Source organism: Martes martes (assembly GCF_963455335.1).
Source record: "Martes martes genome assembly, chromosome: X".
NCBI classification, from domain to species: Eukaryota; Metazoa; Chordata; class Mammalia; order Carnivora; family Mustelidae; genus Martes; species Martes martes.
The window spans coordinates 56,231,787-56,257,291 of NC_137897.1; the positions used below are offsets into that span (position 1 = coordinate 56,231,787).

Here is a 25,505-nt window from a genome sequence, read left to right on the forward strand (position 1 = left end):
ACAATTCAGAAGAGAGTCAAGAATTTTGACGAATATGAATCATCTTTAACATTTTTATGGTTGCCTTTGGAATGCAAACTCTCAGCATGTCTCCGAGTTATGAAGCATTTGCCTGAAGACCGTGGGCAGAATTACGCTGCACATCAAAACGATTTTGAAATTTCGAACTGTATGCCTATGATCTGAGATGTTCGGGTTCATTCGGCCCGGTGAGAGTATCAATGTCTTTCATCAAGAGTGCTGAGATCAGTGGGTGGAATCCGAATTGAGACTCGTTCCAATTATAACCTTCTCCGCCATCGTTTTGAACAACAGCTCAGTCTTTGAAATAGAAGCCTTTAAATTCACTTGCTCAGATTGATCCATCAACCTTGTAACTATCAATTTTTACACGAATAAAGTTGATGGAATTTTTTAGACGCCTCTGGTATTAGTACCAAAAACCTCCACTACCGGCTAGGTAACAGACCGCACAACTCCGACAAAAATATATCCGTCGTGCAGACGGATTTCTTTTTAACCCTCCGCTTCGCTATTGAAAAACTTGGCCGCTCCTGCCCCAGCCGGTGCCCTAAGCGCGAGTAGGCTTGACAGGGTTGCTCGCATGCGCTCTCGACACAATCGTGTTTGTCGCAATGGGCCCTGGGCGGAAGGTTACAGAAGAGCCAGCGACTTTGATTATAGTCATTTTGTCGGTAGCGCTGGTTACCGCGCTACTTCCGCGCTGGTACTTGATTGTAACAGAAAGTAGTTCCGGCCCGTGTTGTTTCGGCCGAGGAGCCGTCGCCGCCATTTCAAGACCGTGAGAGGTAGATGGCCAACCAGAGTTCCTAAGGTTCGAAGCCTGTAACTGCTGCCGCCGCTTAAGCCTGCCAAAACACTGGTACGGCTGCCGCCCTCTTCTTACTACCTCTAGAAACATTCTTGCCAGTAGTGGCGGCAGCGGGTCAATTACCCTCCTCTCGTTCTCCCTCAAGAAGCTCCAGATGGCGTCTTCCGTGGGCAACGTGGCCGACAGCACAGGTACCGGTGTCCGTTCTACCTTGGCAGATGCCCCGTCGGGGTCTCGCGCCGTCCTCGACCTCTCATCACTCCCTTCCTTCCCCTTAGCCATCCCCATTACATCAGTGGCATTGCTGAGCTTTTCGTCGTCTACCGGCATCTGTTCGGGTTTTCCGCTGTCTGCTCCTCGAACATTTTCTCTTTTCTTGCTTGCTTTCTGCTTCCATTTTTTGCTTTTGTAACCCCATCAATTTTCTAGCTGCCGACTCTCTCGGGACGCCTCTACCACACGTGCGCGCTTAGAACGTCTCGGAATGGGCTGCATTGGAATCCCTGTCCTTTCACTCTCCTTCGCAGTCGTTTTCTCCCCGAATTCAGCCCACCGCCCCTTTCTCTCCCCCCTCCAGCCCTTTCCCCTTAGCCAGATTTGGTTCTTCTCTGTCAATCTAGGGCGGGGGTGCTATTCCAATGTAATCATGTCCTCACTTTGCATCACCCGAGGACAAGCAAAAGCTCCTTGGTGTGCTGTAAGTAACCTCGAGAAGAGGGGCTACTGAGCAGCACCCTGCTGGGCAGCGCCTTTTTGGTGGTGTTTCGGTCGAGCGGCCCGGTTTAGATTGGAAATTTCCAGGGGTTCCTGTTGCCATCGCCCAATTCCACCCGCTGCCCCCAGCCTGGATTTCCGATCCCGTCTTCCCTCCCCTCCCGCGGGGAACCACACCCTTCCTTTCGCGAGGTTGCCAGCCCTGCGGTCCACTTCCTACCCACGGGGAGAAACCACCCTGGTGCGGGTGCTTTGGCGTTGACCACCCTGCCCGCCGAATTCCTGCTTTGTGTTACTTTCTCCCTGTATTCCTCCGCCGCCGCCTCTGGGTCTTCCATCCCCATTCTTTAGCTTAGTGTCTCTTTATTCATAGGGTGTGTATTTTTTTAAGTTTTCATCCTTGCTTGAAGAGTTTGTAAAGCAACTGGAGTGTAGCTGCACAAGTGCAAGGCGGTTGCCCTTTTAGACAATTCAGTCGAGAGCATTCGGTACTAAAAATAAGAGGACCAAATTATAGGAGTGTCCTTCAGCTGCCTTTCCATATTGAGGCTACTTGGGGCGGAAGGGGGGGGGGAAACTGGGCTGCGGTTCTAAGGTTTCCCACGAGGTTATTTTGTTGTTGTTTCTCAGTTGAGATGTGTCAAGGGTTTTATTATTTTTGGACATTGTGCAGGAAGTAATAGGAGAATCCTCCGTTGATCTTAATCCGTGAGATTGTGGGTAGTGGGATCTAGTGATCAGTGTTCCCTTCCTTCCAGGGATTTTAAAAGATGTAAGAGTCTGTATGAGCTTGCCCTTTTCTGTGTTACTTTGAGGAAGTTGTCATTTCAGGTGTTAATATTAGCAGATAAAGGGGCTTTGAAAGTTGATAGTGTGTCGAAATGAGGGGCTAGGAAGTTCCAGAGACTTGTCTAAAATGTCATTAATTCACTAGTTTCTACTTGAGATACCACCTTACCCAGATTTGGATGCCGGTCTCTGCTACTGTGTAGTGGTCAGCTTTACGTTCTGTCAGGAAATTTACTTTGCTTTCCTGAGTATAGGGATCACTTGCCAGCTCTAAGGGTTGGGGTACAAGGCTCAAATTTGAGCTTGTCACTGTGACCTTGGTAGAATCGAAGTAATTTGTACATGGTTTCCCATTCCAACCTCCTAATGAAAGTGCCATGATCAAATTCCTAGTAGTGTATCATTGTTTAAGGAAGTGTTTACAATTTAGACTTAGGCAGTCTGTGGTTGTTTCTCTCCCCCTCTCTGGGCTTTAGCTGTACCCTTTATGTATCTGAATTAAGTCACTTACACAGAGCAGAGTGCTTTCATTTGTTACTCATTCTGCCCCACTTTATCGAATGGTCTTATATTTGAGCATTTCCCCATTCTTCCTAAAAATCATTACAGTTGTAGGTAACTGCTTCGTTTATGTAGGGTTGTTTGGAATGTCTTAATCCTTTAGTCAGTGTCAGAGCTCTTGGAAAATGCTAGTCTTAAACCAGTGTGGGTGGGATTTAGCTAATTTGGTCTCCATTGTGAATTGGGATAATAGAGGAGCAATATAGGCTTGGGTCTTTACTTAAAACATTTGATGACCCCTTTAAATATTTTGGCTCCTAAGAGACTAATTCATGTTGTTTATCAGCTGTTTTAAAAATAGCACCATGGCTTTTAACGTTTTCCCCCTTTGATGCTGGTTTCAAGTGTATCCCTTAATAAAAAACGAAGTAGAGAAATTACCAATACATTCTTGTAATTTCAAGAGTTAAAAAACACATGTGGTGCTCCCAGTTGAAGAGAGATTGTTACCAGTATCCCACCCTCAGCAAATGCAACTTGAAACATGGGACAGAGTGTTTATTAAGTTTCCAGTAGGTGGTTCTGACATTAAATCTTTGTGACCTTGCAAATCATGTTGTATATTTTGTTTCTGTATGTTAACTAAGATACAGGGAATAATGTTTGGTGACTCTTTAGATGCTACCTCTGACTTTTGATTTAAAAGTACAAAGTATTTTTGTTCATAAAATGTAATCTTATTTGGAAGTGAATGTTTCTATCTGGTCTGGGAAAGAAAAGTTAATGGTAAATTCTAAAAATGCCAATTCTGCACCTGATGTTAACTTGGAGGTATAAATTAGTGCAGAACACTCTAGTGCTTTACATAGTTTCAAGCGTTTTCATCTTTGAGTTTAATATACCATATTTTTACATTTTTTTGTTTGCATTTCTAACTTTTTGTTTTCCCCCCTCCTTCCCTCAAATGTTTTGATGATTCTCCAGAACCAACGAAACGTATGCTTTCCTTCCAAGGGTTAGCTGAGTTGGCACATCGAGAATATCAGGCAGGAGATTTTGAGGCAGCTGAGAGACACTGCATGCAGCTCTGGAGACAAGAGCCAGACAATACTGGTGTGCTTTTATTACTTTCATCTATACACTTCCAGTGTCGAAGGCTGGACAGGTAGGAGATGTGGGGGTACCTGCTGGTGATTGCTGCCTCTGGGTGCTGAGCTTCAATAAATGATACTTAAATATTTGAACTTGAACTTTTTCCAGTACTGGGTTTCAACTAAGCCACCAACGCACATCTGCTCTTTTGCCCACTTGGGACATGCCCAGCTGCCAGTTTTTCTCCTTTCTTTCGTGGTGGTGTTTATATTCTCAGTATGACTAGGGACCTTTTCTAGATTTTCCCACCTACATCTGCCTTCTTAACTCTGTTCAGGTATACTAAGAATAATTTATTCCATCTGAGCATCCTGTCTCACCTTTGTAAGCTGTGTCAGTTTGAGGAATGGTAATGCTCAGAAATGGTGGTGTATGTTGCTGTGGTAGGAGGTGCATATGTGGTTCAAGTTGCAAGTGCACAAATCGTTATGATATGCTACTTTTAGCTCATCAGTTGAATTAATCAAAAGGGAAGAATCTGTCTTACCCTTTTAATAAATTGCCATTCTGGCTTATTTAGACATTAAAAGATGAGTGTCATTACATTTTAATCAACAAATGGTAAGTGAGGGTCATGCACATAGCATTTTCATTCTTGATCTTGTGTTCATGTTTTTACAATGTGGCAGTTTGATAAGACTTTAGTAAGAATTTTATCTCATAAGAAAAAAGGGTTCCAACTTGAAATCGGGGATACCTCTACTTTTGGAAAACTTTGATTTCCAAGATATTTCCTACTGTACAGTAGTTAAAAGATACTGTCTTGTTACACAGTCAGCAGTAATAGCACAGGAGCTTCAGAAACTGAGTTACGTGTGGGCCATACCTTCTCTCTGTGACATGCATACCCATGCATCAACACTTTTCACTTTTTCCAGATCTGCTCACTTTAGCACTCTGGCAATTAAACAGAACCCCCTTCTGGCAGAAGCCTATTCGAATTTGGGGAACGTGTACAAGGAAAGAGGGCAGTTGCAGGAAGCAATTGAGCACTACCGGCACGCGCTGCGTCTCAAACCAGATTTCATCGATGGTTATATTAACCTGGCAGCCGCATTGGTAGCAGCAGGTGACATGGAAGGGGCAGTACAAGCTTATGTCTCTGCTCTTCAGTACAATCCTGTGAGTAACATTTTAATGGTTATTATTTCCTTTTACAAAAGCCCACAGGGAAACAGCCTGCTACTTCAGACATTAAATAGGTTTTTGGATGGAATGAAGTTAAGAGTTTAGAAATGTTTGATGACTTAAAATGGTGAAATTGCTTGGACTGGATCTGCATTATGTTTTAAAAAATTAGTTTTATCTAGCAAGTTACATTTAAAAAGCATAAAAATTACCCTTATTGCAAGAAGTTCTACACCTATTTTTATAATGACTGTAAAAATGCAGAACATATGACATTTTGGGGGGGTTGTTTTGATTAAATTTGGATATGTTCTGATAGGTATTTTTTTTAAAGATTGTATTTATTTATTTGACAGAGATCACAAGTAGGCAGAGAGGCAGGCAGAGAGAGAGGAGGAAGCAGGCTCCCTGCTGAGCAGAGAGCCTGATGCAGGGCTCGGTCCCAGGACCCTGGGATCATGCCCGAGCTGAAGGCAGAGACTTTAACCCACTGAGCCACCCAGGCACCCCTGATAGGTATTTGTAACAGTTAATTGATTTTCAAGGCATACTGGATGAAGGGCCTTAATCTGTAATAGGAAATAGTTACAACAGGACGCCACTGTGTGGGTCAGTGACATGAAAACTAGGCTGCGAAATGTGTTCCTCAGTAGCTTATTCTGTTTTCGTTCAACATAATTACAAGTGGTAGAATTGAGGCAATAGCATCCAAACCAGGTTTTTGATTAGTTTTTAAATTTGGGGGGCTAAATTGCCGATGTTCTCTGGCAAATAAGTGAGGCCCAGCTGGCAGACATTAAATTCACATTGAGTTAGGGTCTCTGAAAGGTTGATTAAAAAAAAGTAAGACTGGCTCTCAGAACTTTTGATGTAGTTAAGAAAGAACTACAGATAGATATAAACTTAAGAGGTAATGATAGAAGGAGTGTAGGTCTCCAGAAAAAATGAAGCGTACATAACCAAGCTAAGTGGTCCACATTTAGTTTTGCAACAAGTCTGGAAGTAATTTATGTTAGTTAAGTTAATTATGTTAGCTACCATTTATTGAAAATCGCTGTGTGCTCAAATACTGTGCCAGTTGTTTCAGATATTGGTCTTCTTAATGCTTATGATCCTTTGAAGTAGATAGTATTATTGCCAGTTTTACCAGTTAAAAGAGAGAGTCAGGAGAGTCAGGGGTCCTGTAACTTTCTTGGGATCACACAGCCAGTAATGGAGAAGTAGGATATTAAAACCTGAGCCTGAATATAATTTTTTTTCCTCTTGGTAACTGTCTTTTTAAAAAAATTCACATAAAATTAACATACAGTGTTATATCAGTTTAAGGTGTATAGTATAGTGACTCAGCAATTCTATACATTACTCAGTGCTCCTCACGATAAGTGTATCTTAATCCCCTTCGCCTATTCCCCCCCCCCACCACTTTGTTCTCTGTATTTAAGAGTCAGGTTTTTTTCTGTTTTTTTTTTTTTCTTTGTTCATTTCTTTTGAGCTTGAATATCTTGAAAGTAAACACAGAAGAGAGAAGAAATAAAAGATTAAAAAAGGGATGATGTGCCCAGAGGCCACCCATCGCTCAAGGCAGCTGTTGAGTACAGTTTAAAAACCATTGATCGTATCCTACTATCCCTTAGTCCCTATTTTACAGGTTTGGAAACTGCAGCTTAATTTAGTAGTTTGTGCAAAAGATCTGAAATCACTTTTCATTATGACATCTGTTAATGATTATTTTTCCAGTTAATTTTAAGAGTTTAATATTTACTATGATTTTTTCATTGCTTTTTGTATGGATGCAGTGAAGTCTCCCAGTTACTCTTCTTGGAGGTAGTCAGTGAAACTAACTTTTTACATGCATTGAGTATTCTGAAAGGATATGTAGATTTGTGTTGCTTTTTGTGATTTTTATTGCAGTATTATCTAGCTAGTTTCCACAAGAAATTATGGGGGGAGCCTTGTATGTACTACCACTGGGGCTTGGACCCTGTTCTTCAGAGCCAGGGCTCAGAGTTCACTTGTGCACCTAGTTTTCACAGTAAGTTCTTACCCTTTATTAATCAGGGTTGGTTCCGCCCTTCTCTTGTTGATTGAGTATAAACTCACTCTTGCCCTCTTATATAGCTGTGGCTCCACATCTTGAACTCTGATCCCCTTGGCTCAGGTTTTCAGTTGTTTACATGTGTAGCAGGGCAGTCATTGCTGCTGACCTGATACCAAACTGCAGGAGTAGAAAACCTAAAGGAGAAGGGAAGACTAAAGTGGGAGACAGAACCGTGTTTTTCAGTATCTAACCTGTTAACAGAAAGCTTGTTGTTGGACCTTGCCAAAGAAGTAAAAACAGCCCTAAAATACATCGTGGGACTACCTCCTTAAAGGCACTGAACAGCTATGAATTTCCATGTGGTTCTGTTTCTACTAGTGGAAGTTGCTGCTTTATTTCTGTGCCTTCACCAGTAAGAGTGAAAAAAGGATTGTACAGACTGCTGTGATTTCACCTTAAATATACCAGTAATGTTTTAACTTATTGCAGGATATCTAGCCTTAACTAGACTTCAACTTAGTGTCAAATGCCTTTGTCAGTTCAGTACTGACAGTCTATAGTCTGTTCCTAAGTTGTGCTCTTGTTAGCAATGAATTGTTGTCTTGAATCATAGAAGTAGTTGGCCTATGAAAAATAGTTAAAATCACGTTATTTTGGTTTTGCAGCAGTGAAAAGGTAAAATGTTATGGTAGTATTCTTGGTAATCTGTTTTCAGCAGTGTTTATCCTTTCTAGTTAATGGTAGAAGTTATTCTGTGACTTGATTATAGAAATTTTAAGACCTAGATCTGTTTCATATTTTTATGTTCTGAACTGTCTTCTGTAATGTTGGATGATTTAATAATTTCACTGAAATTTTAGTCCATTGTATTTAAAGGTGCTATTGCAGCTGTTAATCTACATGATGGTTCACTAGAGTTGCCTCATACCCAGCAGTCCCTTTTATGAATTATGTATGAAATTGTCCTTTGTAAAATGGCTATAACCCTGAGTTGTTCTAGGGAGCTCTGTAGGTTGTTGAAACATTGCTTTGGCTTTGATTGTGGATGCATAATGCTGAGAGCTACTGGCATCCTATCACGTAACTGTCATGTAATTTGTTACTGTTGTGAGCTAAGCTGTGGAAAACCATATATTTCTGTTTCTCTCTGCTTTTTATTATGTTTGCTGTGCAAATGTCACATTTAAATATTTGAGTGCTTATTGTGTGTGCAGTGCTTTATTAGGAATTGGGGTGATATGCCGGGGAGAAAAAGTTGAAGGTTCTAATATGAGAGAGGACCTGACCCGTAAAGAGAAAAAGGGCGTTAAGTTCCTTGGATGATTATTGTTAGAGAGTATTAATCAGAAGATTTTCTTGAGTGGGTGCTTATAACCTAAGCATTCTGTAGGAAGGTAAATAGCAAGTAGACTTCCTTGGCTGAAGTGGTGAGTCAAGTAGTGACAAGAAGTGAGTGTAGTAGAGGAAAGTCAATTTGAAGATTCAGAAAGAGTAGAGGCTGAGGAGTTTAAATTTAAATTGAGAGGCAATTGAGAACTACCGTAGGTTTTTATCAACCTGATTCTTACTTCATGTGTATGTGTGTAAGTGTGGATAGATAGATAGATAGATGTGGGTAGGGGTTGGAGCTCTAGGAAGAAAGGCAGGAAATAAATGCTGTTTTGGGAGGGGTGGTTATATAGGAAATTCTTTTTTTCTTTTAAAGATTTTATTTATTTGAGAGAGAGATCACAAGTAGGCAGAGAGGCAGGCAGAGAGAGAGGGGGAAGCAGGCCCCCTGCTGAGCAGAGAGCCCGATGTGGGACTCAATCCCAGGACCCTGAGATCATGACCTGAGCCGAAGGCAGAGGCTTTAACCCACTGAGCCACTCAGGCGCCCCTCTGTAGGAAATTCTTACTCATTTTGAAGCAGTCTTAGGTTTTGAACTTTTGGGAGAATACTTGTATCCTTGGGTTTCCTAGAAATCTGCTGTTTGTGCATAAATGTTTGGATTCCCAAATGGGAGAATTGGATTTCAGTATTATATTTAATATGAGATGTTGTACCTTTTTCTGAAACTGCCTTGTTGATTATATGCTAGTGATCTTGAAGATAATCTGTTTTTAACTGTGGGCATTGTGTTAACTTGATTTAGTATGCTGTAATGGATCAAGATGGTATTACTGAATATAGGTAGGCACTGTCAGCACTTGGATGGCATCCATCCAAGAGTTTATAGAAATTAGAGGGTAAAAGTATGCAACAGTTGGCTAAAATATATAGCCCATTAGGGTCACTGTTGGAGAATTATTGCAAGATTTTGATTATTATGGCTCAGAAGAGACATAGGAATTGGTAAAAGTCCAAAGGTAAATAACTGCAATAATCAGATGTAGTAGTAGAGCTTTTATGAACAGATTGGATTGTTTAGTTAATGGTTGGCCCAAACTGAAGGGTAACCCTCAAAGTTTAGGAAGAAAAATTATACAACATAGATAGCAAGATTATAGAATCATTACTTCTGAGTATAAATAGGGCTAAAAATGCTTAGAGTCATTAGAGGAGGATAAATCTGTAATATGACTAATGATACCTGTGACTTTTTTTTTTTTTTTTAAAGATTAGTATTAGCCTTTTGTACTTGAGGTCATGGGAGACAGTCCTTCTCTCCCAACACTCCAGTCACTGCTCAATGGACAGACAGGACAGATCAGGTAGATCATGGAACTGACCCAATATGGTCAACTGTAGGCTGTTCTGTGGCAGTCTGTTTGCTGGCTGACTTTTGGTTCACCTGATAGATGATAGTATACAGTCACAAAAGCTGTTTGTCAGTAAAATTAACCACCTGATTCTGGAAACCATAATACGATTGTGCATAGAATAGTATATATGATGATACTTAGGCGCAATTGGCAAAATTTCTCTTACTGGGACTTAATAAGGCTCTTTCCCCCTCTGTGGAACAGTTTGGAATGATAAGCTTACTCCCTATTGCCATTGTCTGTGCTTGTTAGCTGGTAGATTTGAATGACAAAGGCAAACAAGGACAAATAAAAATTTAAGCTCACTGTTCTGATGAGTCTTTCATACTGATGAACGGAATGGTGAGTCAGATGACTCACAGCACAATGGCGCTGCTAATAAAAAAGCAGAGTCAACTGCTTTTCATTATTCACCCACTCAGTTCTAATGGCACTTAATACTAATGAGTAATCTAGTGGCAGGTGCCAGGATTGAAGCTTTGGTTAGATGATAATCCTTCTGTCTAATGCTGAAATGAAGTCAAGGTTTCTAAATATGCCTGACAGCCCAAGGGTAGGTTTGCTGATAGCCAGTCACAGCTAAATACTTTTTTTCACTATGGAAAATTTTTGGCCCTTGATACTGGAGTGATTCATCATAACCTTTGAACAAAATAGTTGAACAAATATTTGGTGCTTTTTTTTTTTTTTAAGTGACTGACAGGGAGAGGAGAAGCTACAGTAAAGCCCGTAGTCTCCCCCCCCATTTAAAAAATTTAAATTCAGTTAACATATAATGTATAATTAGTTTCAGAGATAGAGTTCATGATTCATCAGTCTTACATAATACCCAGTGCTCATCACATCACGTGCCCTCCTTGCCCTCCTTAATGTCCATCACCCAGTAACTCCATCCTCCCACCTCCCCTCCCCTCCAGCGACACTCAGTTTGTTTCCTGTTTAAGAGTCTCTTATGGTTTGTGTCCTGCTCTGATTTTGTCTTGCTTTATTTTTCCCTCTCTTCCCCTATGATCCTCTGTTTTGTGTCTTTTTTTTTTAAGATTTTATTTATTTGACAGAGAGAGATCACAAGTAGGCAGAGAGGCAGGCAGAGAGAGGGGGAAGCAGGCTCCTTGCTGAGCAGAGAGCCGAATGTGGGGCTCGATCCCAGGACCCTGAGATCATGACCTGAGCTGAAGGCAGAGGCTTAACCCGCTGAGCCACCCAGGCACCCTGTTTTGTTTCTTAAATTCCGTATGTGAGTGAGATTATAGTCTTTTTCTTACTGACTTATTTCAGTTAGCATAATACTTTCCAGTTCCAAGGCCCATAGTCTCTTATCTGAAACTGGTGGGATCAGATGCATTTCAAAATTCCAAATTTTTTAGGACTTTCAAAAGATGGTAATACCATGTATAAAACTCTCAGGTGAGTCTGGAGCAGTACCTTTTGGTAAAACACTTACATGTTTCTGCAGCAGGAGGTTTGAGTATTCACACTAAGTGGGATCAATGAATTCTCTAAATAGCTTTGTGCCAGTTCTGGTCAGATTTAATCATCAGATAAGTTTTTGGAACTTTTTGGAATTTGGAATTGAGGATGTGGGGTTGTGGTTCTGTAATTTGTCAAGCAGTATCTTTAGTTGGCAGAATAAAAGGACAGTGAGCTTAGATGCATAAAAGTAATTTCAAGGTATTTTTGGTTGACAGTATAATTAAGGAGTATCTCCTGGTTTCTAGGATTTGTACTGTGTTCGCAGTGACCTGGGGAACCTGCTCAAAGCCCTGGGTCGCTTGGAAGAAGCCAAGGTAGGTGTTTGATAGAATACATTTAAACATCAGCGTTACGAAAACTTGTACTTTTTGCCAAGTCTTCAACTCTTCATTGAGCTATCTCCAAAAAACAGTCCTATGAAACTGAGGAAAACTGATGGCATGAATCACCTCAGACTAGAGCAGGGCCAGGCTTTGGCATATCTGTTCTAAGTCTGGGGGTAAAGCAAGAACCTGAACATTTTGGAGCCTTTCTGCTGAGCTAGATCATCTTTATAACAATGGGCTCCGTCATGATCTTATGTGGGAATAAGTAACTATTCCTTCAAATCTGAGGCTTGCCTGCTGGTGACAAGCAGAGCGCCTGTGATTTGGCTCAAGACTCCTATATGATGCAGGTGCCATTGAAAATGCTGCTCTTCTAAGTCCTTTGTGGCTTGTAAGTGGAGAAGAATTTCATCCAAATGTTACCCTGTAATACTGGCATTTAAAATTCTTATTTAACCTTCCTCCCTTCATCTTCCTTACCCTTTTTACAGTGGAAGAAAGGCTGTTAAAATGATTGCAAATTAATAATTGGAACATCCTGCCCCTTGTCCCTACTCTCTCCCCTAAGTTCCTTTTTCCTCTTTTCCAAACCTATTTGTCTACCTTCTTTTCTTCCTTCCTTCTTTTATTCCTCCCCACCCTACCTCTTTAAAAAAAAAGAAAAAAAAAAAAGGACAAAGCTGGTTTGTTTGGGAAATGGACTGATCGAAAGAAAACTTGCCAAAGTGGAAAGGTGGCTTTTAGCATTCTTTGTTTCCAAATAATGAATTTGAACACCAGGTTGGGTTATTAAAGCTTTTGGTATAATTGTAAATTAAATTTACAAATGAAATTGTCTTGTTACAAGCCACCTTACGCAACCGCGCTGCAGGGGTGAGGAGTGGGGAGAAACCAGAATGCTTCTGAAACTCCCACCTGTTGCTCTGAGCCCCACGCGCATGCTAATGCGTGGAGTGTATGCGCAGCGTAGCTGTCTGTTTGCTTCATTCAGGGAGGGCGAAGGCTTTTCAGCACCATCTAATGTTAAAAGGCACTAGTTTTAAGTGCGTAGCTCATAAATTCTGCTGACACTTTGGATTAACCTTTATGTAGGTTTCCAGCTAATGAATTGTAATGGATTTCAATCTTAGCTGATAAATCTAATTGGTAATTTATAGAACAAATATTTGATAAGCTCCTATTAATTGTCACCCCACCAAGCGGACAGCTAACATGAATTGCACTTCACTGCAGCTTTAGAGATCGGTTTAGGCTGAGACATTGCGCCTGCCTTAGGTTGCTGACTTCTTTATTTCAGAGCTCTGGAGACACCTAGTTTGAAAAATGTTTATTCTGTTTTTGTGAGAACTTAGTGAACAAGAACATACTCTTGAGTGAAATGCAATGTATTTCTTTTGTAATCAGTGCATTTGAAAATTCAAGCCAGCATATTCCTAGTAGATGGAAGCAAAATTAAGTTGTCTTTGTAGAAAGTGAAGAGCCTTTCTTCCAGCAAAAATCCCTGCTGTATGCAATAGCCCTGATTAACCCTCTCCCTTCTGCATGTTTCCCATGTTACAGACTTGAGACTGTCCTCATTCCCATATGTAATAGACATCCAAAGAATTTCAATTGCTTTGTTGAACTTTTACTAATGATCTTGTTTTTATTTTCTCTCTTGTTTTTGGTTTTTCACCATTGATATTGTATTTAGAAGGTTTCAGGTGGGTGAAACCTCCTATTCCATGCGTAAGGTGCCTCGCTGAAGGGAGCTCGAGGCCTGGATCTAGGGCAGACACACACCTCCTCCTCTTCCAGCAAGGAACGCACCGAAAAGTCACATGATGAGAAATATGGTAACGGGTTTGTAACTGCCACAGCAAAACAATTTGCCTCCATGCCTGAATCTTCTGTCTTGTGGCTTCAGAAACAGCTTAAAATAATTTTATTTACAAGCAAGTTATGTAAGAGAATGTTTTATACTATAGCCACAATTCTGTCAAAGATAAGTAAAAGTTAATTGATATTAAAAATTATTAGAGATAATTTACTAGTAAAAGCTTCTAACTCTTCTTGTTGTTCATTTTTTTCCTTTTTTCTTCTTTGTTTGGATTGCAGCATTCTGCTCTTCTGATGATGCGCTGTGACCCTGCAGTAGCGCAAAGGCTGCGCAGCGTTAATGCGCAATGCGTGCAAATGAGCCCCTGTGAACGGTTGACTAGATGAGTAATCTGATTGACTGGCTCCCTCAGTCCTATGTGTAGCCTTTTTTGGATAAAATTGGGTTTTAACATACCTCGAGTCCAACTAATCTCATTAAACAAATATTCTCTCTGGGCCTGTCTAGTAGATTAATGGATCTGGTTGGCCGTTTGCTGCGTCTAGGGGTGTTCTATGTAGCGCAGCAGTTCGCAGCGATCGCGCAGTGCGTTGCTGTTAGGTTGCGCAAGCGATGTTTGCGCTCGCATTACAGGGACCTCAACCTAGGTGCAATCCTGTCATACGAGGTTTCAGCTTTGGTCTCCCTTGGGAGTTGGGCATTGTGAGGATGGGTAGCCTGGCTTTCTTACACCCGATGTGGCAGAAAGACGTTCTCAGTAGCGTAGTTTTGATGTGAGTGAGGAACAGTATTGTTTAGAGCAGCGTTTCCCAAAGTGTGTTTCGTAGCATTCTAGTAATACGTCCACGGAAAAAAAGAGTTCCATGGTCAACTAAGTTGAGGGAGTCCCATATAAACTTAAAGGCTTAGGCAAGTTCTGTAACAAAGAAACCTGTTTTCTGTTGGCCTAATTGATTTGATCATGAAATCCTTTTTTCTCCTAGTGAGCTCTGGTAACATTTTGTAGGGCACACTTTGGGAAACTGGTGAGGGGGGATGGGGTGGGAAAATTTGGTTCTGAGTGGCACCCTCTAGAGCGGACTTGAAAACCTAGCAGAAGCCCTTAGGTGTTCAGATAAGAGAAGTCCAGCATAGAGTATTAAGGCAACTGACTTCCCAGATAAGTCCCAGAATAAAGGGTCGGTTTTTGGTCAGCAGAACTGAACATGGTGGTTTGCACTTGGGTTCTGGTGGCGCAGGCGCAGGAGCAGCCAGCTGTGGCAGCGCATTAGTTTTGGCGCAAGCGAGCCTATGCTGCAGGGTCACTTTTGGCTGGTCAGAGAAGGAATAATGATATCACCTTCTTCCCCCCCCCCCAATCTTTTTTTTTTCCCTTTACAAATTTTCCCTTTTCCCTTTACCTCCTTCCCCTCCCATCTTCTTTCATTAACCCCTCCAAAGGCATGTTATTTGAAAGCAATTGAGACGCAACCGAACTTTGCAGTAGCTTGGAGTAATCTTGGGTGTGTTTTCAATGCACAAGGAGAGATTTGGCTTGCAATTCATCACTTTGAAAAGGTTAGTCATTAATAATTGGTACTTGGGAAGTGCTTATGTGTGCAGAGTGTTTTTACTTAGAACCAAATAATAGGCCTTTACTTCATCAGTCACTTAATCTTTGTTTCTTTGACAGCATTATAGCATTTGCTGGATGGTATATGATGTGGCAGTTTCCAGTTTTGTTTGTTTCTGAAGATTTTATTTATTTATTTTTAAAGATTTTATTTATTTGACACAGATCACAAGTAGGCAGGGAGGCAGGCAGAGGGAGGAGGAAGCAGGCTCCCTGCTGAGCAGAGAGCCCGATGTGGGGCTCGATCCCAGGACCCTGGGATCATGACCTGAGCCGAAAGCAGAGGCTTTAACCCACTGAGCCACCCAGGTGCCCCTGAAGATTTTATTTTTTAAAGTAATCTCTACTTCCAACGTGGGGTTCAATCTCACTCATGACTCTAGGTTCAAGAGTCGCTCGTGGCTCCATCGACTGAGCCAGCCAGGTGCCCCCCACCCCAGGCAGTTTCCAGGTTTGCATGGAAAATGTATTTTAGAAATTAAAAATACTTTTTTTTTTTTTTTTAGAAGGGCAGCTTTAAAGAAGCAGGGTTTCTTGGTCAAAAGGCCGATTCCAGATTGGGGTAGGAAATGTACAAAATTAATCTGGAGTGCCCTATCACACCAGAAAGCAAGGAAGCTTTGATAGAGTATGTCGAGAGGACTCGAAAAGGCAACTGGAAGAGGCTCATACTGGCTAAAGATGGGACTTGAACATCAGCTGGAATATTAACTGAGATATATTTGAAACTTGTCAGATGTGTGTAAATTCATGAGTTTATAAATATACTAAGAAGAAATTCATTTGTTACCTTTGGAAGATAAGGAGTAATTCATTTTGAAAACTGACTAAAGTAGGAAGAATAAAGCATTTGTCTTCCTTCTGTGTGAACTGGACCTTAGGGTAACCCAGTAGTTGATGGGGGAAGTTTCTATTTATAGCAGTGTTCCAGCTAGTAAATGAAAAAGGAATGATAACAATCAGAGTTTCACCATTGATAGATTTAGGCATTTATCTGTGGCAAAGAAGACACAGCCAGACACTAGGTACTTTGTGATAGAAGCAAAGAGAAGAGGAAGTGTTCTTTATGACTCTTTAATATGTTCACAATTACTCATTACCTTTACCTTTTCAATATTTCAGTTAAAGTTTGCATTTATTACACTGTAGGAGTACCTACCTCTTGCTCGGTGGTTCTCTACCTTGGTTGCACGTGAGGAGCTTATAAAAGATAGGAATTCCTGGTGCCATCTTCAGAGGGTCTGATTTAACTGGTACGTGAGAGAGCCCAGGCACCCTTTAGGAGGTGAATTCTTAATGTTATGGCCGGGGTTGAGGATCCCTGCTCTGGTTATATCTGGCCATATTTTAAGACAACTTCAGATTTATTTGGATAAAACCATTTGATGGTTAGTATCTCCTTGAAGTAATGTATCTGACTGAGTGTGTAGCTCTAATTACATATCTTACTAAGGTCTTACTGAGTACGTAGACTTTATTAATGAGCTATATATTTCCCTTTTCAGTTAGAGCCTGCTGCTGCTTCTTCCTGCCATTATGTTTTAGAAGTGTTAGGATTTTTTTAAGATTTTATTTTTTATTCATTTAATTTTTTGAGGTAGGGAGGGGGCAGACAAAGAGGGAGAGAATCTTAAGGAGGCTCCAAGCCCAGCATATAGCCTGATGTGGGGCTTGATCTCAAAACCCTGAGATCATGACCTGAGCCAAAATCGAGAGTTGAACACTTAACCGACTAAGCCACCCAGGCGCACTTTTAAGATTTTATTTTTAAGTAATCTCTACGCCCAACATGGGGCTCAAACCCGTAGTCCTGAGATCAAGGGTCACATGTTGCACAGACTGAGCCAGCCAGGTGCCCCTGGAAGAGTTAGGCTAATTAATCTTGAATAAGATAGGGCCCACCATTAGAAGTATTTAGCTCAGTAAAATTGGAGCAGACCCAGTTTAAAATTTTTCCCTTCAGGACACATTGTGCTCTCCCATTACACAAATTATTTTGATAACATTGAGGTTTGTGAATAATGAGTGGGTACTAAAATAACGGATTTTAAAAGTTTATTTGTTTTGTAATTTCTCCACCCAGTGTGGAGCTCAAACACACGATGCTGAGATCAAGAGTTGCATGCTCCGACTGAGTCAGCCAGACACCCCTATATGGGGTTTTAAGTGAAAGAAATAAGATTTAACTATACTGGAATATGTAATTAGAGGCCTAAAATTATCTCAGAATAAAAAATTATAATTGGCAAGTGTAATCTGAAATCCTAACTTGGCTCTAAGTAGTTGTTTTGTAATTTTTAGGCTGTCACCCTTGACCCCAATTTTCTGGATGCTTATATCAATTTAGGAAATGTCTTGAAAGAGGCACGGATATTTGACAGGTGAGAGAATGTTCTATTTGATACATTTTCTTGAGTGTTTGTTGTATTGGCACTTGAGCCTTTGGACGAAAATGATGACAGTGGTCCATTGAAATACATTTTCCTTTTCGAGTATGTTGCTTTTCCCTCATCATGTCTGCTGTGTTACCTTTTATTTAGAGGCATTGTTGCCTGACTTTTCATTGCTGACTTTCCTCCAAGCCATTATCCTTCTCACGGGGAATTTAATTGAAATTTCTTTTATTGTAAACCTGTTGAAGTGGTTATCTTAGACTAAATTGTTTCTTTGATCTGATTCCGAAGGCTAAATCCTGACTTTTTGACCTCTTTTTTTTTTTTTTTTTGGTTAGGGGAGAGCTGATTTCTTATGTGGAAATAGAAAATTTTTCAGTGTAAAAATACATTTTTATTAAGGTGGAATGTTGATGTGAGGTTAAGTATAGTATAGCATGAATTACAATTAATTGATATACTTTGGTATAGCTTGAATTAATTGTAAAAAGCATCCATTAAAAGTTAGTTGCATTGTGTGTGTGTGTGTGTGTATGTTTTTTTTTTTTTATTTACAGAGCTGTGGCAGCTTACCTTCGTGCCCTAAGCTTGAGTCCAAATCATGCAGTGGTGCACGGCAACCTGGCTTGTGTATACTATGAGCAAGGCCTGATAGATCTGGCAATAGACACCTACAGGCGAGCTATTGAACTGCAACCACATTTCCCTGATGCCTACTGCAACCTAGCCAATGCACTCAAAGAGAAGGGCAGTGTAAGGACATTTATTCAGTCTATTTCTTTGTTAACTGGTAGGATTAAAAAGCTGTTTCTATACCTATTGCTATTAAGTATCGAAGTGGTGAATTGTTTTACTTCTGAGTTTTGGTTGAGAGAATAGCAAAAATACCTATTTTCTAGAATATTATCAGCCATTAGGCTTAATTAAGCAGTTGTTAGAATAACATCTGTGGTGGCTCTGTAATTCTTCCGTATAGGTGTTGAATAATTTGTTTCATTTTCTAGGTTGCCGAAGCAGAAGATTGTTATAATACAGCTCTCCGGCTGTGTCCCACCCATGCAGACTCTCTGAATAACCTAGCCAATATCAAAAGAGAACAGGGAAACATTGAAGAGGCTGTTCGCTTATATCGTAAAGCATTGGAAGTATGTTCAGGGTGGTGTGGCTGGATATTTTTTCTGTGTGTTAATAGAGGAAAGGCAGTTAAAGTTTGCCATGTCACCCACCTTTTTTGTAAAAACAGTGGTTGAATCATTCATTGAACCAGTAATTGAGTATCTAAGGTATGAGTGAAGTCTTGTGTGACATTCAGGGAAGTCTCTATGTTGAGTTTGTTATTTTATGGGCAGGTAGAGCTACACGGAAAAGTTAAACTGAGTTAACAGTTCAAGAGAGGTTACAAATAAGTACATAATTTCAGTGCCTGATGGCTGTAATGGTGGGTGGTGGTTGTGGTAGGAGTTTAATAAGAGACCGAGATTTCAGAAAAGAGAGATGCTGGAGTAATTGGCATAAGCTGGATGAGGAGAGGTCTTACCTCTTCACCTTTGGAAACAAGGAGAGGTGAAAAATAAAGGAAGAGGTAGAATTTGAGTCACTTGATTTTGAAGAATGAGGAGACTTGGAGAAGGTAGACAGAAATGTAGGGATATAAAGATACTTGAGCAAAGTTCTTACCGTGGTAAGTTTTTACTGCTGGTTTAGAAGTTTTTTTTAAACCTCGGATGTCATCTTGACTCTGTAGGTCTTCCCAGAGTTTGCTGCTGCTCATTCAAATTTAGCAAGTGTACTGCAGCAGCAGGGAAAACTTCAGGAAGCTCTGATGCATTATAAGGAGGCTATTCGGTAAGATCCTCACTGTCTAATTTTTTTTTTCCTTTACATTTTTAAATGTTTGGCCTGTGGCACATTTGGCTTGTGTTAAGATGACTTTTAATAACCACAGACTAACATTACAGGGAGTTAAAGGTTTTTGTACTAGAAGAAGAAAATCTTCGTTTTCTCTTTTAGAATTAGTCCTACCTTTGCCGATGCCTACTCGAACATGGGAAACACTCTAAAGGAGATGCAGGATGTTCAGGGAGCTTTGCAGTGTTACACTCGTGCCATTCAGATTAACCCTGCGTTTGCAGATGCCCACAGCAATTTGGCTTCCATTCATAAGGTTACTACTGTTGATTATAATACATGCATCTAAGCACCTAATGTTTAATTGTAGCAAAACTTTTAACCATCCCGCTTTACTTATTTCCAGGATTCAGGGAATATTCCAGAAGCAATTGCTTCCTACCGCACTGCTCTGAAACTTAAGCCTGATTTTCCTGATGCTTATTGTAACTTGGCTCATTGCCTGCAGGTAAAGAATAACAGGCCAGTAATTGGTTTCAGTGTGGCAATCACTTTTTAATTGTTATGTGCCACATTAATCCAAGCCTGGCCAGAGACCTTTAAACAAACTGTTTTCTAAAGGGTTATCTGAAGTTGTATTAGGCCAAAGTCATGTAAAATGTTAAATCTTGGAATAGGGTTTTCTGGGAAATAACTTCTTTTTCCCCCCAAGACTTTATTTGACAGAGAGAGCCAGAGAGCACAGGCTGGGGGGTGGGGGGGAGGTGGAGTGGAGATGGCAGAGGGAGAGGGAGAAGCAGGCTCCCACTGAGCAGGGAGACTGACATGGGGCTCCATCCCAGGACCCCGGGATCACAACCTGAGCCAAAGGCAGATGCCCAATCACCTGAGCCACCCAGGTGCCCCTGGGTAGTAACTACTTCTTGCCTCCTCTAGATTGTCTGTGACTGGACAGACTATGATGAGCGAATGAAGAAGTTGGTCAGTATTGTGGCTGACCAACTAGAGAAGAACAGATTGCCTTCTGTGCACCCTCATCATAGTATGCTATACCCTCTTTCTCACGGCTTCAGGAAGGCTATTGCTGAGAGGCATGGAAACCTCTGCTTGGATAAGGTACGATTGTTCTGTCTCAATCTTTCTGTTTCACAATAAAGTACAGATACAGAAGATGACGTGAGTCAGTCATATATATGTGGTTTCATGAGTTATTTACTGTAAGGTGAACACAACCCACACTGAGAAACGAGATACCCCAGAAGCCCTTTCCATTGTGTCTGTCTCAGTCATGACCCCTTCCATCCCCTAGGGTGGAATTCTAACAGTAGAGGGCTGGTGTTTGAAAACCATAGTGTTTAATAAAAGTGTTTGGTATTTTATACTCTGCTTTGAGAATTAGAGCAGTACTTGATCAAAGATGACAGTTTGCTCAGCAGAATGGATTAGAGTGCTAGATGTAAATCTGTGTTTTAGAAATGCTTCCCTGTAGAATTTTCTAAAATGCAGGGTATGTCATGCTCTCTGTCCACACTGCCTCGAGCTTTCTCCAAGTTTTAGATTTGCTCAAGCTACTTCTTAGGCCTCAGGAACAGGTCAGAGTATGAAGCATATTATATAAACTGCTAAGATTGGATTGAATTGGCTGTATGACTTAAATGAAGTATTCTGGGCAAACCATTCCCACCAGATGGAAAGTATAGGTTTGTTTTGTTTTTTTATCAGTTTTCCTAGATGAAGATTTATGTATAGATTCAACTGTACTAATAGGCATTGGTTTCTGTTGGTAGATTAATGTCCTTCATAAGCCACCATATGAACATCCAAAAGACTTGAAGCTTAGTGATGGTCGGCTGCGTGTAGGATATGTGAGTTCTGACTTTGGGAATCATCCTACTTCTCACCTTATGCAGTCTATTCCAGGCATGCACAATCCTGATAAATTTGAGGTAAGACTAGTATTTCCCTAGAGACACTATTTGTTTTATTAAAAAAAAAAAAAAAGCAAAAAATATTTCTGGCTTTATCATCACCAGTAGGTGTTAAGGTCAGTCAGTGTCTTTTTGAAAGATTTGAGCCAAGATTAGTTTTACATTTAATTTTAATTTTTTAATTGAAATACAGTTGACATACAATATTACATTAGTTTCAGGTGTACAACATAGTGATTCACATTCGTTCATTATGAAATGCTCACCACAGTAAGTGTAGTTACTGTCTGTTACCATATGAAGTGATTAAATGTTGACTGAATTCCCTATGCTGTACTTTTCTAGTTAGAAAATAAGTCACAGGGATGGAGTTTGTATGTCTTAATCCCGTTCACCCATTTTACCCATTCTCCTCATCTCCTCCCTCTGGCAACCACCATTTTGTTCTCTGTACTTAGGAGTCTGTTTTTGTGTATTTTTTGTTTGGTCATTTGTTTTGTTTTATAGTTCCATATGTAAGTGAAACCATATGGTACTTGTCTTTTTCTGTCTGACTTATTTCACTTAGCATAATATTTTCTAGTTCCATCCATGTTATTGTGAATGGCAAGATCTCATTCTTTTCTATGGCTCTGTTGTATGTATGCATGTGTGTACGCCAACACCCTCTGTGTATTCTTTATCCATTCATCTCTTGATGGACATCTAGGTGGTTGCTTCTGTATCTTGTTAAGCCGAGGTTTTTAAATATATTGTGTGCTGCCCTTCAGGTATTCTGTTACGCCCTGAGCCCAGATGATGGCACAAACTTCAGAGTGAAAGTGATGGCAGAAGCCAATCATTTCATTGATCTCTCTCAGGTGGGCGAAACTCCTACACTTCAGGCTTTTAATTTAAAACGAATAGTGAATGAAACTATTGGTGTGTAGCTTGTATTTTTCATGACCGGTATTTAACATCAGCCATTACATATGGATAATTACTGAGATCTTATTTCTCTGATCATTTACATTTGTAATCAGCGTGGATTGTGCTGACGTTGCAAATGAAATAAAAATGGGATCTATTTGTGCTTGGACATAAAACTCTTCAGGAAATGCTGCCTTGGAAGAGGAATAAATAGGTTATTTAAAGAAAATAGAGGAATTCTAGGGTTTATCATGGTTCATCTGTTTTTGTGGGCATTTGCCTTTGGTTATCTTTATTTCTGTACTTGCTCTGTTGTTATTTTTAGGAGCATCAATTTTATGATAAATTAAGATGGAGGGCGCCTGGGTGGCTCAGTTGGTTAAGCGGCTGCCTTGGCTCAGGTCATGATCTCAGGGTTCTGGGATTCTGCTCCCTCTGCCTGCTCCTCCCCCTGCTTGTACTGTCTGCCTTTATGTGAAATAAGTAAATAAAATCTTTTTTAAAAAAGATTTTATTTATTTATTTGACAGAGAGTTCACAAGTAGGCAGAGATGCAGGCAGAGAGAGAGGGGGAAGCAGGCTCCCTGCTGAGCAGAGAGCCTGATGCAGGACTTGATCCCAGGACCCTGAGATCATGACCTAAGCCGAAGGCAGAGGTTTAACCCACTAAGCCACCCAGGTGCCCAGTAAATAAAATATTTAAACAAAATTAAGATTGAAACCTGTGGAGGAATTAATTTGCTCGGTCTAGAGGTTTTTCTTTATAGATTCTGTGGGTCACTTTGGTGACTAAAAGGGATATGCAATGTATGGTATATCTAGTAATTGATACATGAATCATTGAAGTTCCAGCAGAAGGGTTGTGAGATCCTTGTCATTTAGTAAATAGTGTGTACCAACATTTTTAGCAATGTAGCTGTTGCTTTGGGAGTATACTTAACCTTTTCGGATGTAGTGTTTGGACTCTGACCAAGAAGCATACTGTCCTCCACATCTGAGACGTTCAGGGACCCACTGCTTATTGACTGTGGAGTCTAAATTCTTCAGCAGGGCCTTCACAGTCTTTCTTTCTTTTTTTAAATTTATTTATTTAGAGAGAGAGGGCTCAAGTTGGGGTGGGGAGAGACAGAGGGAGAGAATCTCAAGCAGACTCCGTCCTGAGTGTGGAGCCCGACACAGGGATCGATCTCATGAACCTAAGATCATGACCTGAGCCAAGATCAAGAGTCGGATGCTTGACTGAGCCACCCAGGCACCCCAGCCTTCACAATCTTTCTAAGTCTGAGCACAGCCATGTTTGCCAATACTTTTCACCTGCCATTTGCCCTCATATATACCTTACACCAGACAGAAGTGATCTACTCAGCATTTTCAAAATCTACCATGCACTTTACTCTGGTTCTTTATTCATTCTGTTCTCTATTGAGATTCTCTTCTGTCCAACTGCCTCAAACTCTTATTCATCTTTGAAGGCCCATTTCAAACACCAGTCCTCTATGAAGTCTTGTTATTCATAGGTTCAATAATAGAGAGTAAACTCCGCTTCCTGCGTATTCCGTTTCTGTAATGTTTTGGGCCCATTTTAATGGCACTTAGCCATATTTTTATGCTGCATTAATGTAATTTGTGTTACCGTGTTTTGCACCTATGACTCTGAATTCTATTTGCCATTAAAGCTAATTGAAGTAGTTTGAGATTCACATAGGTCTTACTTTTTTTATTCCACAGATTCCATGCAATGGAAAAGCAGCTGATCGCATCCATCAGGATGGCATACACATCCTTGTAAATATGAATGGTTATACCAAGGGTGCTCGAAATGAACTCTTTGCTCTCAGGCCTGCTCCTATTCAGGTAAAGGAACTAAATAGTAATTGCTCACAATGTTTATTGAGCTAAAAAGACAGTGATTTCTGCTCCCCCCGGCCCCCCGGTTACCTGGCATTTGAAACAACAGACATGCTTGACTTAAGAAAAAAAGTATAGTTCTTGAAATGTACAGGGATAAAGAATTTTGAGTGTAGAACACAATATGCACGTGTATAGAGACACGTAGTTCATGGTTGAGTACAAACGGTTGTTTGGTATTGTAAATTGGAAAAACGCTTAACACTTCAAAAGGTAGTCTGAGATACTACGTCATCCCTCTTGGGTAAAGAAGTTAATCCTCCTTGTTTGTTTGTTTAGTTTTGAACTCTTTTGATGAAAACTTTTAGGTTTTGGCCTGTTTTTTTTTTTTTTCTTCTAGGCCATGTGGCTGGGATACCCTGGGACTAGTGGTGCACTTTTCATGGACTACATCATCACTGATCAGGAAACGTCACCAGCTGAAGTTGCTGAGCAGTATTCTGAGAAACTGGCTTATATGCCCCATACTTTCTTTATTGGTGATCATGCTAATATGTTCCCTCACTTGAAGGTAGGTAGAAAAACAGCGCTATGTGGATGTTGCGAAGAACTGTAGTCATTTATTTCCTTGTTGTTGTCCTATGCATCCTAAAAGATTTGTGTCAAACCTTTTTTTTTATTAGAAAAAAGCGGTCATCGATTTTAAGTCCAATGGTCACATCTATGATAATCGGATTGTTCTTAATGGCATCGACCTCAAAGCATTTCTTGATAGTCTGCCGGATGTGAAAATTGTCAAGGTCAGAACCTGGTCAATATTGTCATTGAAATGAAGTTATCTGCATTTGGGATCTTATCCCTAATGATACATTTTGTCATTTTTTCCTTATAGATGAAGTGTCCTGATGGAGGAGACAATGGTGACAGCAGTAATACAGCTCTTAATATGCCTGTTATTCCTATGAATACCATTGCAGAAGCAGTTATCGAGATGATTAACAGAGGGCAAATTCAGATAACAATTAATGGGTTCAGTATTAGCAATGGACTAGCAACTACCCAGGTGAGGAGAGAATAGAGCATAATATGTACCACCAGGTATTCTTTTATCTCCTTTAAGTCTCATAATAACTCCAGGAGGTGTAAGTATCATTATCCCTGTTTCATAGTTGAGGAATTGAGTTCAGTGGAAATTGCCTTCTTACATAGATTTGTCTTATTTTATTATTTTTTTAAAGATTTTATTTACTTGAGAGAGAGAGACAGATAGAGAGCATAAGCAGGGAGGAGAGGGAAAAGCAGGCTCCCTGCTGAGCAGGGAGACTGATGCAGGACTCGATCCCAGGACCCTGGGATCATGACCTGAGCCGAAGGCAGACGCTTAACCAACTCGGCCACCCAGGTGCCCCTCAATTTGTCTTACTTTAAAAGTCTCTTGGATTCAGCCAGT

At 40.5% G+C, this 25,505-nt stretch overlaps 1 protein-coding gene across 2 annotated transcripts in view; it reads left to right on the plus strand.

Annotated features, from left to right (window-relative positions):
• The first annotated feature begins 760 nt into the window (after positions 1-760).
• Positions 761-25,505, plus strand: part of OGT (O-linked N-acetylglucosamine (GlcNAc) transferase) — a 33,478-nt gene continuing 8,733 nt past the window's right edge. Inside the window, exons 1-18 of one of the 2 annotated variants that reach the window (XM_080795068.1) lie at positions 761-1,023; positions 3,821-4,001; positions 4,867-5,110; positions 11,618-11,686; positions 14,958-15,074; positions 17,431-17,510; positions 18,080-18,275; positions 18,527-18,667; positions 19,267-19,367; positions 19,533-19,686; positions 19,777-19,878; positions 20,307-20,486; positions 21,158-21,316; positions 22,069-22,158; positions 23,936-24,061; positions 24,456-24,626; positions 24,739-24,855; positions 24,948-25,118. In XM_080795068.1, coding sequence (XP_080651194.1) covers positions 987-1,023; positions 3,821-4,001; positions 4,867-5,110; positions 11,618-11,686; positions 14,958-15,074; positions 17,431-17,510; positions 18,080-18,275; positions 18,527-18,667; positions 19,267-19,367; positions 19,533-19,686; positions 19,777-19,878; positions 20,307-20,486; positions 21,158-21,316; positions 22,069-22,158; positions 23,936-24,061; positions 24,456-24,626; positions 24,739-24,855; positions 24,948-25,118 — 2,436 coding nt within the window. In that variant the 5' untranslated portion in view covers positions 761-986. The remainder of the gene's footprint in view (positions 1,024-3,820; positions 4,002-4,866; positions 5,111-11,617; positions 11,687-14,957; positions 15,075-17,430; positions 17,511-18,079; positions 18,276-18,526; positions 18,668-19,266; positions 19,368-19,532; positions 19,687-19,776; positions 19,879-20,306; positions 20,487-21,157; positions 21,317-22,068; positions 22,159-23,935; positions 24,062-24,455; positions 24,627-24,738; positions 24,856-24,947; positions 25,119-25,505) is intronic. The other variant, XR_013966291.1, reaches the window with a different exon arrangement.